General features: G+C 36.4%; 1 protein-coding gene across 8 annotated transcripts in view; it reads right to left on the reverse strand.

Annotated features, from left to right (window-relative positions):
• The window catches only part of adgrl3.1 (adhesion G protein-coupled receptor L3.1), a 203,282-nt gene that overhangs the window by 18,450 nt on the left and 169,802 nt on the right, over positions 1-15,030 (reverse strand). For all 8 annotated transcript variants that reach the window (XM_073951209.1, XM_073951189.1, XM_073951177.1 and 5 more), the window contains exons 17-19: positions 14,478-14,544; positions 10,587-10,678; positions 5,915-6,083 (exon numbers count right to left, since the gene is read on the reverse strand). In XM_073951209.1, coding sequence (XP_073807310.1) covers positions 5,915-6,083; positions 10,587-10,678; positions 14,478-14,544 — 328 coding nt within the window. The remainder of the gene's footprint in view (positions 1-5,914; positions 6,084-10,586; positions 10,679-14,477; positions 14,545-15,030) is intronic.

Here is a 15,030-nt window from a genome sequence, read left to right on the forward strand (position 1 = left end):
CAAGAATTGTGTTGTTTCAACTAAATTTAAATAAGTAGTTTGAACAATCAGCAAACATCTTTTTTGAGTGTGGTAACTTGTAATTATACATGATTTACAGTAAAGTAACCACATACCATATGCAGCATAAATACAGTAAAATGAATCTGATGTTCCTTTTAGACCATTTCTTGTTCAGCTCTTAAAAAACAAGTAGTACAACTCAATGACATCATTAAACAAATAATAAATTATCATATTAACATGTGTGTAAAAAAACAGCAATGATTAGTATCTGAACACTACATTTTCGCTGAATACATTGTTTTCTGCTCCCTAGTTTTAATAAGCTTTCATTTGGGGATATAGCAAATAATGATTTTTGTATTGATGAAATATTGTGATTAACTGTAATTTGATTAGTTAGTCAGCATTTCTCGTAATTAGATTACTTTCTTTTTCTATCGACTGGTTAACTCAGAGATTCTGCAGGTTACTATGTGTGTAATGTCCTTGTGAACAGCAAAGTAAACTTTCATGTGCATGGCAGGAAACTTCATATCATTTACATGACTTCAATAGTTAGCATGCTGGACGACCTTCCAAATGTTGTAATCTCAATCAGGAAAAACACACAAATACATTCAACATCACAACCTTCACCTTCATTCTCAAACAACAAGGACCAAAACATGCACTCCTCCATCCAAAAATCTAGACATAATAACCATAATGGCCATTATCAGTACAAAATTCCCCGTTGTATCAGCAATAATACAGCTATAATTGCTTTTTAATGTCGTTAACATGGACGGCGTGTTATTGTTTGCGCAGCTGTTGAAAGAAAACTCTCTAAGATCGGCCAAATAAAATCCACCGTTTTTATTCCTCCATCTCAACGGATGACTGCACACCCAACTCCTCGAAGACCTCAACCAAACACGACTTACAGCTTTAGATTTAAATCACTGCTGTCTCCACAAAACCCAAATAAGCTTAGATCAGTCCCTTGTCTTGTGAAAACAGCTTCTTGCGGGTGTTTTGAGAGAATTTATTTATTGCGTTAGGATCCATTAGGTAGACAGTCCGATATATTAGTTAAAAATGGATGAAATGATTCACTTTAGGCTTGCACGCACATCTATTTCATCTGCAAGAAACATGATAAATTGGCAATTCAGCTTCAAGGTTGGGCAGCGGAATACATAAACTCCACAACAGCCCAATCATCCTGTCTATTTGTAATATATCGGAATATTCATATATACATACATATTATTTCTGCTCTAATCAATATCTGTTTCTTTTTACAACTAAGATGCTCTGGAGTAATGTGGATATGAGCATTTTGATGCTAAGTGTCTCTGGAAGCAATCCACCAGTTGGCCATCAGATAATTAAAAGGTTTAAAATCCATCATGAGCTAAATAAATCTGATGAGCGGAGGGTCTCTAATTGAGCATGCATGTGACAGAAGGGTTGATTAATGAGATCGTTACTAATGAGAGGCCAGTAAACTCTCCATAAAATGCCCAGGAAAGAGGTCAATCGAGCCTCAGTATGTGAGCGTGCACGTGATAAAAATACTGCAGATGTTTGCATAACATATATGGGTGATTTTTCAAACTAGGGGAACTTTTCTGTCACCTGGGAGGATTTTAAAAACAATCGTTTGTGACCCCGGACCACAAAACCACTCATAAGCGTCATTGTTTTAAAAAAAAAGAGAGAGAGAGAGAGAGAGAGAGAGAGAGAGAGAGATTTATTCATCACATGGAGACTGAATTAATAAGCTTTTAATCTATGTGTGGTTTGTTAGGACAATATTTGGCCGAGACATAACTATTTGAAAATCTGAGGGTTCAAGAGAATCTAGAAACTTAAAACTAATCAAAAATGTGTTGGAAATATTTACATAGTAGGAATATCTTTATGATACATGATCTTCTATATATTCTAATGATTTTTGACCAAAAAAAATCTATCATTTTAACCCAACACAATAACGCAGTGTTTTGTGGCCCATAGTCACATTATAATAGGATTTTAATTTCATTTCTGAAAATCTGAAATGTACTACTTAAAGTTTTTCATAGGAACTTATACTATACCCGTGTATGATTTTAAATGTTTTGAAAGAAGATTTTCAAAGGATTATTTCACCCCATTTTTTTTGGATTCTGTCATCATCTACTCTCCCTTTACATGTCTTCTGTTAAAAACAAAAGAGGATATTTTGAAAAATTTTGGAAACCTGTAACTATTGACTACTATATTCAGTAGTATTACTTACTAATGTATAAAAGTCAATAGTTACAGGTTTTTATCTTTCTTCAAAATATCTTATTTTGTGTAAAACATCTGAAAGAAAATCCCACTGTATTATATAAGTTTACTATAATGATTTAGGTGTTTTACCCATATTTTCAATTATGCATTGCAATGTGCTGTTGCTTTGTTTTACATTTGGTTAAACCATTTTTTATGCATGCACACACACATGTTAGGATATGTTTTACAGCAATTCTTTTTCATTTTAAAGACTGTATTTTTTTGTCCTCGTTCCCCAACCCTAAACCCTAACTCCACCCCTCACAAGAAATATTGTGCATTTTATATGATTAATGAGTTGTTTTCCTTGTGGGATAAAAAAGAACATCCCCCCAATGTCAAAAAATACTGTTATTGCTATAGTTGTTGGACCACACAAACAGACAAAACAACTAGGACTCTTTAATGAGACTTTTTTTTTTTCTTTTTTTTTTCATTTGACTAGGGCCCTTGATCAAGTTTTTTTGCCCTCCAGCCCTTGATTTTGAATATGTACCGTTACTGAAACACGATCCGATACTTCTATAATACATAAAAAAAAAAATTAAATCAAGGTTCTAAATGCTCTATACCCATAAGAAATCCAGGGTACTCTACAAAGGTGAATGGCAGGTCGGTCATTGCGAATATTTGTGCCATCTTGGCTGTAATGTCCTGGCCTTCGCATTGTCACAGTGTATTTTTTCTCTCCTGTTTAAACTCTCCTGCAGCGTGAGTGGACTCGTCTTAGGTTGGGTTCAATGACTGTAAAAAATATGGACGACGCGACAGCCCTTTTTCCCATTGAACGCCTTGAGGGCAAAACGCCTGCTTGACGGGCACAAACTGTCGCAAAAGACTGCTGAAATTGGAGCCAGACATGCGCAGAAGGACTGTCTGATGGAGCCAGAGGAGGAGCCGCGAAAATGAGCAGAGTCGAGCTTCCAATCAAACGCTTTATGTAAAATCAACTACGCCCCCCGAACTTCTCAGCATGCGTTTGCTGTCATATCAACACAAATGGATGTAATAACGTTAACAAATATGAGGGTTTTATATATTCAATCGCGCCAGCTCCAGGCCGCAGCGCACAACTTACTCGCGGCGTCGCGGGCTGATTCCGGCTCGCATGCGGCAGCGCCTGCTCGCTCGACCGCCGCATCTGGCTCGATTGACTCGGCTGGAATTGGGTAGTGAGTCCAGGCATCCGGAGTAGGTCCAGCAGAGGTAACATTAGTCAGTCTGAGCTCTAAGAGATAAGTCTCCGGCAGGCGAGAATCTAGCCGGAACTGTGTTTTGCTATCTGGGTGGCTAGGCGTGTATCAGCAAACTAATAAAGCCCGAAAAAAGCCCTGAACTTAGCGAATAAACAGTGTTCCACCAGGATCATGTATGTCAAAAACTATAGTTTACTGCTGAACTCATTTTGTCATGGTAAAATATCACAGAAATCGAATAATAACATTTCAGTCTACTTCAGTCTCCTGCCGAAGCTCAGACGCCGCGCTTTGAGAAACTGTCAAACACAGCTGTCAATCACGATGACACGCCCAGCATTAAATTACTGCTAAAAACAAACTGTTTACAAAAATGAAGATCTGCACCTATTTCAGCACAATAACCAGTGCCTTAATCCACCAGAACTATCTTTCGGGACATTTTATTGCAAGTGTAATATTTTTTTTTATTTGGGCTCAAGTCTCCTTCATTAACACGGAGGAGGCGGGCTTTATGACTTGTACTGCAGCCAGCCCCCAGGGGGCGATCTAACGGCCGAAACCTTCACTCAAACGTAGGCTTGCGGCACACTTGGTTGGGTTGCCTGGGTGAGGTGACTTATCAGTTTTATTTTGTTCAATGTAGCCTTTTCCTTTTAACCTCTTGTAATGCCAAGTTTACATATCTCACAGTTTGCTCTGGCAATGTTGTCATCATCAAGTTTATAATACCTCCAGACTGCAGACATATTAGCACTTTCACCTTCAAGCTGCTTCCATGTTCTACTTTGCCGGCATTTAACCAATAGAGTGTCTGCAACAAAGTGATGTCATGCTGCACACAATGCTGTTTCTTTGAGTGAAGTCAAGACAGAGGTCTAACTCTGTGCCACCGCACATATATATACATTTTGGCCAGGCCAAAATTCTACCCACCATGGCTACATTACAGCTTCTCATTCAAAACATTTTATCTGTTTAATAGCGGGTAATAATCGCACCAAAACGTATTGAAGGGTAAGTGAATTATAATAGTGCAAAATTTTCTGTATCCTTAGTAGTGCTGTGCGTCATTTGTTTACCCTATAAGGTGACGTGCTGAAAGACTGACAGGCTAGTAAGGTGTGTGATGCGTTAGGCCAGCAAACACGACGTACAGCCATTTCACTTTACTTCAGGACAAATTAATGCTACTCTGTAGGTTGACATTAATAAATATTCCTAGCAAATCTAATAAATGCTGGAGACATACTCGTTACATAAATGCACTAAATCACACGCAGCGGCGTTTGTTTGAGAACGCACAGAAAAGATCTGCGCGCTCTTTAAGCAAACTATATTTGAGGGGGCGTGCAAGAAGTTTTGTGCACGAGCAGAGGAAATCGGTGCACAAGCACAGAGATTCGCATGCTCGTAGGCTATTACATAAATGCGATCCCGACTTCTAATACTGCGCTCACAACATTTGTCATTGAAATATTACCACACGTAGTTGGTAGATCTGTGTAAAAAAAAAAAAAAAACCTGCCGCCACAGCTGGATATACACACACACATGCACACACACACACACACACACACACACACACACACACACACACACACACACACACACACGCACACGCACACAAACACACACACACACAAACACACAAACACACAGTTGAAGTCAGAATTATTAGCCCCCTTTAGATTTTTTTTTCTTTTTTAAATATTTCCCAAATGATGTTTAACAGAGCAAGGAAATTTTCACAGTGTGTCTATATATATATATATATATATATATATATATATATATATATATATATATATATATATATATATATATATATATATATATATCCGATTCTAATCAAGTCTGAAACTGCTTGATCGGGCCCGATTTCTGTTCACGTAATCGGATCTGGAAATCCCTAGCATTTTGTATGATTATGACTTCTTTTCCTTGTGGGATGAAAAAAAAAATGTCCCCACAATATCAAAAAATACTGGTATTACTATACTTGTTGGACCACACAATTAGACAAAACAACGAGCACTCTTTCATGAGACATTTTTCTACAAAATAGGTTGTAAGACCATAAGTTTTTGTAATTTTGAAATGTTTCTTTCAGTTTGTTCAGAAACCTTCAGTCATCGATGGACAGAAAATTCAGTATTTTAACATCTTTTTTTTGCAGGTCTAAATAAAATTTGCTAGTGAACTTATCTTGCACTAAAAAATTTAATACATGGAATTTCCATCATAACCACAACTTCAAACATCCACTCTACAGTATATCAATCCGAGGTTGTTGAAGGCCATGATCTGAGCTGATAGATGTTTTAATGCATATAAAACAGCATAAAGTTTCATTTTCATGCTCCCAATAGTCAAAAGTGCTGCTAACTGAAGAATGTGTGTGTCACCTTTTTCTGCAGGATGCAGTGAAATATGAAGATGAACATTCCCTGCAGCGAGTTGAAGATAGTGAAGAGGTAGGCCATGATGACAGTGCTCTCATTGATATACATGAGCCCGAATGCCCAGGTCAAACCCAGCAGACACAGAAGAGCAATAGCGCCTATAACCCAGGACCTGAGAGAGACGGAGAGAGAGGTCAAATTAAGCAGATCAAAAGCAAAACTCTCACTCAATCACTCACTCAGTCACACGCATGACCTCAAACTGTTTATATTTCTATATCAGTTTATATATCTGAGCATAACCAAATGTTATATTACTGCTCAGTATCTGTTTCCTCAGTTTAACAATAGTAGGATCAGAATATAAACTGTCTCGGAGAAGGGCATTATTCTACAGCAGTCAAATGTCAAGCTGGCTCCAGCCATAATGTCTACTAGTCTGTACTTAGCACTGAGCCTCACACCCATTTAGTGATGTCATTTACTCTTTGGGGTCACCACACACACACACACACACACACACTTAGACTCACACATAATCAGCTTGGAAGCCATTTATACTGTGAACTGAGCTAATGTGACAGCCTAATGTTTGGCACTGAAACAAGATCATTAGAAAGTATGAGTGAGAGAGAGAAAGAGAAAGCAAGAGACAGACAGCAGACATACAGACAGACAGACAGGGGCAAACTACTTTTCAGACGATGTAGAGAGAGACAGCAAACATGAATTATTGTTTCCATCAGAGACAATAATGCTAATAAATAAATAATGGCGAATTAAGATGGAAAGACTGACAGACAGACAGAAATATTGATTTTGCACCAACTCGGGACTGATGCAGAAAGAGAACACGCACTCATGAAGAATTATAATTACATTGTTCATTTCAAACAGCCACGTTGGAGAATTGATGAATCACTTAAATCATTTGAACATTCAGAGAATCAATCAAACAGTGGAGGAAACTAGACAGCTAAACACTCCAATCAGAATGCACCATTCAGAGAACTGGCACTCTGATTGGCCGGAGACCCTTACCAGTGACTATCCATAACAAGCCATGCCTCAACAGAACGCTGAAATGTAAAACAGGAAAAAAAGAATGGAAAAGGAAACAACAAAGAAAAAAGACAGATGAGGCTGATGAATGATTCATAAACATCATAAATAAAACAGAAACACAAGAGATGGAAAACACAAAGAAATCCAATGAAAACTTCTACTTATGATGATGGTGAGGAGGATGATGAAATATGGTTGAGTTTTCTCAGTCGACATACTGCGAGGTGGAATGTGATCGCATGAGACAGAATAATAAGACTACATCAATAAACAGGCAGACTGTCGGTGTGTTCAGAAGCCCTTGCACCTTGTGATAAAGTGAGAGTTGTGATGGGGGGTGGAGTTAAGCTCTCAGTGGCCAATCGCATCACAGCGGTCCAGATAATCTATTCCATGCACGGCAGCTTCCGGACTTCACATGGAATTTGTGCTGAGGCTAGAGTTTTCACTGAGCCACACTTTGTAACTTAACTTTAGATGGAGACAGAATTTATTAAAGCGGCCATCTTGTACTCTTTGCAAGAAGAGCCGTTTCTTTCTGCTCATTAAAACTTCTTTTTCTGGTACTGATTTGATGACAAAGAGACTAATAGTGCTAAGGTGAGGGTTACATAATGGCACTGCATGGAGCTGTTTGTGATGATGTTATGAATATAGAATATCAGACGTATGCTAGGAATGTACAGTATAGCTTGTGTTGGATATACGAGAGCACACTGTTGCTATAGAGACCAACTTAGAGTCAGTAGGATTTTATTATTATTAATTAAAAGAAATGAGCACTTTTACTCATCACTGGCAAGTTTAATTGATAAAAGGTTGTTAAATATTTCTCTTTCAAAAAGGGGTTGTTCTTTTGAACTTCTAAAGAACTTCTGATAGATTTTATTTTTAAATAAATCCTAAAAATTATCATGTTGGTTTCCAAAAAAAAAAAAAAACAATAGACACCTTTATAATCATGACGTGACATCTGAATGAGATTTTATGCATGCCTATGACTGTCATTTAGTGTCATTAGCTCAGTTATGTCATTTTAAATGCAAACATTACATTGTTTGATATGTTTTTGCCATGACAACTTGACATTACCAAGACAACATAATTTCATTAATCTGCATAATTAAATGATAATCATCAGGCCATTATAATTTTTTCAGTGTAACAAATTGAATTTGATTTATCATTAACATTTCTCAGTCAATATTCTGACAAATAATTTTATAACAGTGTCATTAATATTTAATGACATCTAATGACTAATTTTATTTGTGTCAAGTTGAGGTCTAGAAAAATATAAATGACACTTCTATAAAATTACAAGTACAATGGCCTCATGAAAGTCAAGTTTATGACAGATTTCTGACAAGTTATGTTGTCTTGGTAATATCACATTGTCATGACAAAAACAAAAGATTTTGTTATGCATTTGATTATGTCAAGCTGTCAATAAATACATTTTAAACAATGTCATCTTCGAAATTTAAGATTACATAACTGACTAAATTGTCACCTTGGAATTATAAGGTTCTATCTGCGTTCTGAATTATTTTGAGATATTTAACTTCAAGGTTTTTCCATTCCATAAAGCAAACAGTATGTTTGTCACATTTGTTTTTTTAAATAAAAAGTTTTAAAATGTAAACAACATGCCATAATGTAAATAAGTTAAAGTTAAAGTCATTTAATAAAAATGTCAAATAGACCCTTATAATTCTAAGGTAACGAAATGACGTCATAAGCATGCATATTCATGATGTGTCTAGGCCTGGACCAGTATATGATTCTGACAGTATGACAACCTTGGATAAAAATATCATGGTTTCACAGTATCACTGTGTTCTGACAACTGCTCTAAAATGAGTTATTTTAAAATATCTGGGTGATAAACAAAACTTTTTTCTTATTTAAACTCAACATATTCGTTAGAAAATAGAAAATATTTAAATAGAAACATTTAAAATATGTTGTAACAGTAAACATCTCAGGTTAAATAATTAAATAGAATCATTGACTTCTGCTATCTTCATTAGTTTCAAAAATACTGATTTCTTTACAAGTTTAAAAAGGCATCTGTGGATATCTTTTCTGCTGGAGATACTGTCATCCTAAAAAATAAAAATGACAAAACACGTAATAAAAAATCTTACATGTACCGTAAGAACGGTATAACCGAAACGTTATGCGATTTTAAAACTTTGACTTCTCCAAACCGCGGTATATCTTAAAACAAGTTATAGTTCCATGCCTAGATGTGTCATCTCACAATTAAAAAGGTTTTCACAACAGTCTTATGAACACCCTTCAAATAAAATGTTATCATTCAGGATTAAATCAAAGACACATCAACAGAATTGTCCATTTATACTGTATCTGACCATTCATTTGAGGTGTGTCATTTGAGGTCTTTAGTGACTAATTTTAACACTTAAGCTTGGCTTGAAAATTTTATTTCTTTTTGGGGCACTGCTATAAATATTTTCTGTAAATTCTGAAGTTAATATTTTTAAATATTTCAGACACAAAACTGCAATTATTTTGATCAGACTGCCTGTTTAGTACTTTAGATGGTTCTTTACGTTTGATTCTTACTTGCAATTCTGTTGCATTAGCTGTCATTTTTCAAATTTTTATGTCATTTTTATATTTGATGGCCTGGTTGCATAATGTTCAGTAACAAACAACAGAATTATTTTATTTTAAAAAGTTAATAACTAAAATAAGTTAAAACTTTTTAATAATCTGATAACATTTTAAGCTGTCATAAGTTAATGTTTCAACCTGCCCCTTTCAATTCCATTTTTATGGAGTGAATATTGAAACAGGTATACACTGTAATTATGAAACCAAACCACATATTTCCATTAGACAGGTGTGAAATTAATCTTGAAAAAAAAATTACACTCTGAACCCCACATGGATTCACACAATCTGAGAACGTCAAAAAGTATTAGGTTGTTGCTAGCTCTTCTACACAATGCTGCTAGTACAAGGAAAGAGAGCATCGACTGTTGTATAACGTGAATATATGTGCACAACGCAAGTACTACAGCAGAAAATTCTGCATTTAGGTCACAGATTTGAACAGTGACTCCTCTGCCTGTGTTCTGAACATCAAAAAGAATAATCAATTACTAAAATATGCTAAGTAACCTAGATTCAGCATGTAGTGTCTGCCAGTGGGCTGCAGTGTATAGCTAAGCCACACTACACACTTTCTGATCCCCCACATACTGGGTGTGTTTCAATACACTCCGACATGCCAGCCCCTGGTGTCCTTGCTCCCTTAAAGATGATGCTGACTTAATCTAAATGTATAGCTCAGGGATTTATGTGATTTTTTTTATTTCTTTTTAATTTAATCATTACCGATTCTGTCCCTTGAGAACATAAACATCATGGAGAAAGTGACAGATAAAAGACACTTTAAACTCGGTCTAACTTTAAATAGGCAGCAGAACATTCTTCTCATTGAAACACCTCTAAGGAATGGGGCGGAATTAAAGGACAATTGTGTGTTTAGTGAAAATGAAGACAGTGGCAGCGTGAGCAAGAAAAGCAATAAAGTACAAACGCACACATACATTGAAAGGCAGAATAAATGTCTTACTTGATGTTGTCCAGGCAACCGGAGTCAGGCTTGAGAATGGCTGTATGGTGAAACATCTTATACAGTGCAATGCCCAGGAAAATAACATTCAGCTGCAACACACACACACACACACACACACACACACACACACACACACACACACACACACACACACACACACACACACAATCAAATGCATTAAACAACAGTTTAAAAGAGGACTCTTGCACAATCTGTCAATGAATTTTAATGATTTCATTTTGTGACTGGTGGATTTTTTAAAAATCCTTACTGGACATATTTTCAGTTGTATTGCATGTCAGAAATAAATCTTGGGAATGAACAGATTTTCATGAAAAACAAACAAAGCAACATGACTCAGTTGAGAATTCACCTATCCGGACCTTTATTTCTATGCCATTTTCAAGCCTGGAAATCTCAATTGTATCATGGGAACTAGTGATGCACCGAAATGAACATTCTTGGCAGAATCCGAAAATTATCGAGCCACTGGAAGGCAAAATATTATGATGTGTGAGTGTGTGTGTTTTTTCAAGACAAGCACATCTTTACCCTACAGTATATTATATAAGAGGCTGGTTAATCTCTCACAGTTTGTGTAACCGTGCATGCACAAAGTCAAGTGCATGCACAAACTGTTCAAGAACAGAAAAGCACTGGTATTCAGAAGAACCATCTACGCCAGGGATGTCCAGACTCGGTTCAGTTCCAACCCCAATCAGACACAGCTGGCCTAGTTAATCAAGCTCTTACTAGGCAGTCTAGAAACATCCTTGCAGATTGAAGCAAGTTGGAGCTAAAATCTTCAGGACACCTGCCCTCCAGGACCGAGTTTGTACACCCCTTATCTACACAAAGGTCAAACACATGTATTATTATTTACTTATAAATCGTAGTATAACTTTTAAATAATATATACAAATAATGGTGTTTTGTTTATGTCACATGCAGTGACATATTACCAGTAATAGTAATTACTAATAATTACTAATAAGACATATTATTATTATTAGTAGTAGTAGTAGTAGTAGTAGTAGTAGTAGTAATAGTAGAGGAAGTAGTAGTAGTAGTAGTAGTAGTAGTAGTAATAGTAGTAGAAGAAGTAGTAGTAGTAGTAGTAGTAGTAGTAGTAATAGTAGTACAGTATAGCAACAGTAAAATACAAAACTAATACTGATTCTTGTTTCTTTGCTTTCAAAAATGTGAGAACAGAGCTTTTATTTTGGTGGAAAATCACAGAGAAATGTTTAAAGGGCACCTATGATGAAAATCTACTTTTGTAAGCTGTCTCAACAGAACTTTCTGTATGTATAGTGTGTCCGCTATCCTACTGGACTGATATAAACCCAACAAGTCTCTTTTTAAAATTTTCCTGAACTTAAAATAGGACCCGAATCCCAGTGATATTGAGGCCCACTGCAACGTGATGTAGGAGTGTGGTTTTCTCCACCCACCGAATTGATTGGCAGCTGTCATGTTTCTTTAAAAACATGAACACACGTCCACATAACATTTGCAAATAAACTGGGATTAAAACATATGTTACAACTCGTCGATTAAAATCGTCATGTAATTTTAAAATGCCATGATCACCATGGCTGTATGGTGTCAGTAAACAAGCACATATATGTGTGTGTACTACATTTGTGTGACACTCATCATTTCAAAAAGTCTTAAATAAACTCCACCACAAATACATTAATTAAACTTGGTATTTTTAAATAATGAGCTGTGTTTTGGCTACGTCTGAGTGCTGTTTATCTGATGTATGCATAATTACATGCAGACACGGATGTGGAAACAATGGGCGGGGAGAAACAGTTCATTGCCATTTAAAGACAGGCTACAAAAACAGCTACAGTATAATAAGGGCGCTATCATACACCCGACGCAATAAGGCGCAAGACGTGTTTGACCCGACGTGTTGCTATTTTCACACCAACGCAACCTTTATTTTCCTGTTTTCTGCCACATTATTTAAATAGCAAATCCATTTGCGCCACTTTGTGGACTCATAGGTGTTTCAGTCTAAAAAGGAGGTGTGTTAAGGCGCGCTGCTATTTTAAGGAACTAAAATAGACTGTTCAATAGACCAGCTGAAGGCAGATCTAAAAGTCCAGCGAAGAGCGTGTTAGTTGTGCGCCTCGCTTACACAATGCTTAAAACATACATTATCTACAGCAATATGCAAATATCTTTACAAAAGAAAAATAATTAAAGGAATAAAATATTACAAAAATTATTATTTTCTACATAAATATAAAAACCACTGCCTCCATGCCTTCTTTATGTCGGGAGTTTTTTTTTTTAGTTTATTCATGACAATTTGCTTTGGTATAATGTTATCATTAGTAGCAGTATTTTTTATTATATGGATATTTGTTTATTTATTCATTTGTTGGAAATTAAAACTGAATTTAGAAATAGTTTTGAAACAAATCGTTGCGCTTAACAAACAAAATTAATTATGTATGTTAATGGATGTCTGTGCATATAATATTGTTTTCTTATCCATGAAAGAGAGAAAGAGAAAGTGAAAGTAAAGGCTAATTGGAGAAGGCTCGTTTATTATCCTTGCACTGCAAATGGCCTGTTTAACTGTTTTCTCGCTAGTGAAGCATTCAGTTTTTCCACTTACTAAGCCCTCCATGTAAATAGCTAATGCGCCATGGCAGACAGCAGACACAACTGACTGTTAAAGGGAATGAGAGATGGGACTCTGATTGGTTTATTCTCAAAACACACTTATAACTCATTAAGACAATAAGCACAACCCTGTTAGACCATGCGCCACGGCACAGAGCTTATTTTTCTATCCTTAAAATAGCAAAAGTGGATTCGGATATCGGACAACTTTTGTGCCCTGCGCTTTAGACTTTGTGCCTAGATCATTAAAATAGAGCCCTCAGACATCAAAACAGGCATATTCTAGAGGCTATTATAATTAATCTGATGGTTATTTTGAGCTGATACTTTACAGAAACATTCTAGATGCACCAAAGGTTTATCTTACATCTTGTAAAAGTGGTAAAATATGAGCCCTTTAAAACTTACAAGAGATTCATACAATTCTCATTTAAAGGGAAAAAAACTTAAAGATCTGTTGATTGTTGCATTCAAACAGAGATCATGTAGATCATTTACTATCAAATGAGTCGTACACAGATGCTGAAACTCATCAGCTGCTCATGTGAAAAGATTTCAGTGGTGTGCATAAGATTGCTCATTTATAATAACTAAAATGCAGTTCATTGTGTTTTGATAATCGTCTTAAACAAAAACAAGCTCTCAAGCATTACTAGAACAATGCTGATTTGTATGCTTATTTGCTGGGAGTTAATTTCAGGCCTTGTACTGCATGCATCTCATCACACCTCAAAGCAGTACAACTCTACCTCTCACCACTTCAAGGCAAAATAGAACCATAATCTGATAATTACTTTTCCAGTAAATATGACTATTCTCCATGTTAAACCTTTGGATATTAGATTTTCTTAAGTGTCCCTTCTGTGGATCCCTATTAAGGACATTTCAGTGCATTACTAATAGGAGCAATGCTTAAAAACTACAAATAAACAAGCTAGAAAAAGCTAATTGAACATGTTCACTTCACACACACATTCCTTATTTCTCTATATATAGCAGTGGGGACGCTCATCTTGTCTTGTGGGGTGACTGTGACTTTCCTGTAATTGGGAAAATGCCCTCGACAGACCATTATCTGAACCCCTGTGTGGACGAGTGTGTGTGTGTGTTTGTGCCAGGGCAGAATTGGCTTTGCTCTATCGTTCTTTAAACCCAGTGTGCATGTGTTTGTGTGTGTGTGTGTGTGTGTGTGTGTGTGTGTGTGTGTGTGTGTGTGTGTGTGTGTGTGTGTGTTAAACTCACCATGATGATGAGAGTAGCAGGCCCAATGAAACTCCAGATAAAGTAAGTATCTAACCTGAGCCAGCACCTACAGGAGAAAGAAAAAGCAGGAGAGAGAGATTTTCAAATGAAAGTAATCTCCAAGCTTGTCCAATTAAAATCAAAGTGGGTTTAAGTTCCAGAAAGCAAAGGTGTTTGGTTGATCATTGGATTCAGAAAGGGCTCGTTGCCCACGGAACATTCAGAGCCTCAAGGGGTGATTGACAACCCAGAGCTGAATTATTAAACTCTTCATCTCTGCTATACAGAAATCACCTCTACAGCCCAGCAGGAGAGTGGAAGTGTGTGTGTTTGTGTGTGTGTGTGTGTGTGTGTGTGTGTGTGTGTCAGTCAGACATGCTCCCTCTTTAAAGAACAGATACCATATGCTAGAGAATGCAGAAACCAAATAGGATTATAAATATTTTAGGAATTTCAATTCATGTGCGCTGGGATTAGGCCATGCAGACATGCTTCCTTGTGCTTTATTTGAGCTCTTACCAGCCTGGCACTGATTTCACCAACCATCTGCCAT

This window comes from Danio rerio, chromosome 1, assembly GCF_049306965.1.
Source record: "Danio rerio strain Tuebingen ecotype United States chromosome 1, GRCz12tu, whole genome shotgun sequence".
Lineage (NCBI taxonomy): Eukaryota > Metazoa > Chordata > Actinopteri > Cypriniformes > Danionidae > Danio > Danio rerio.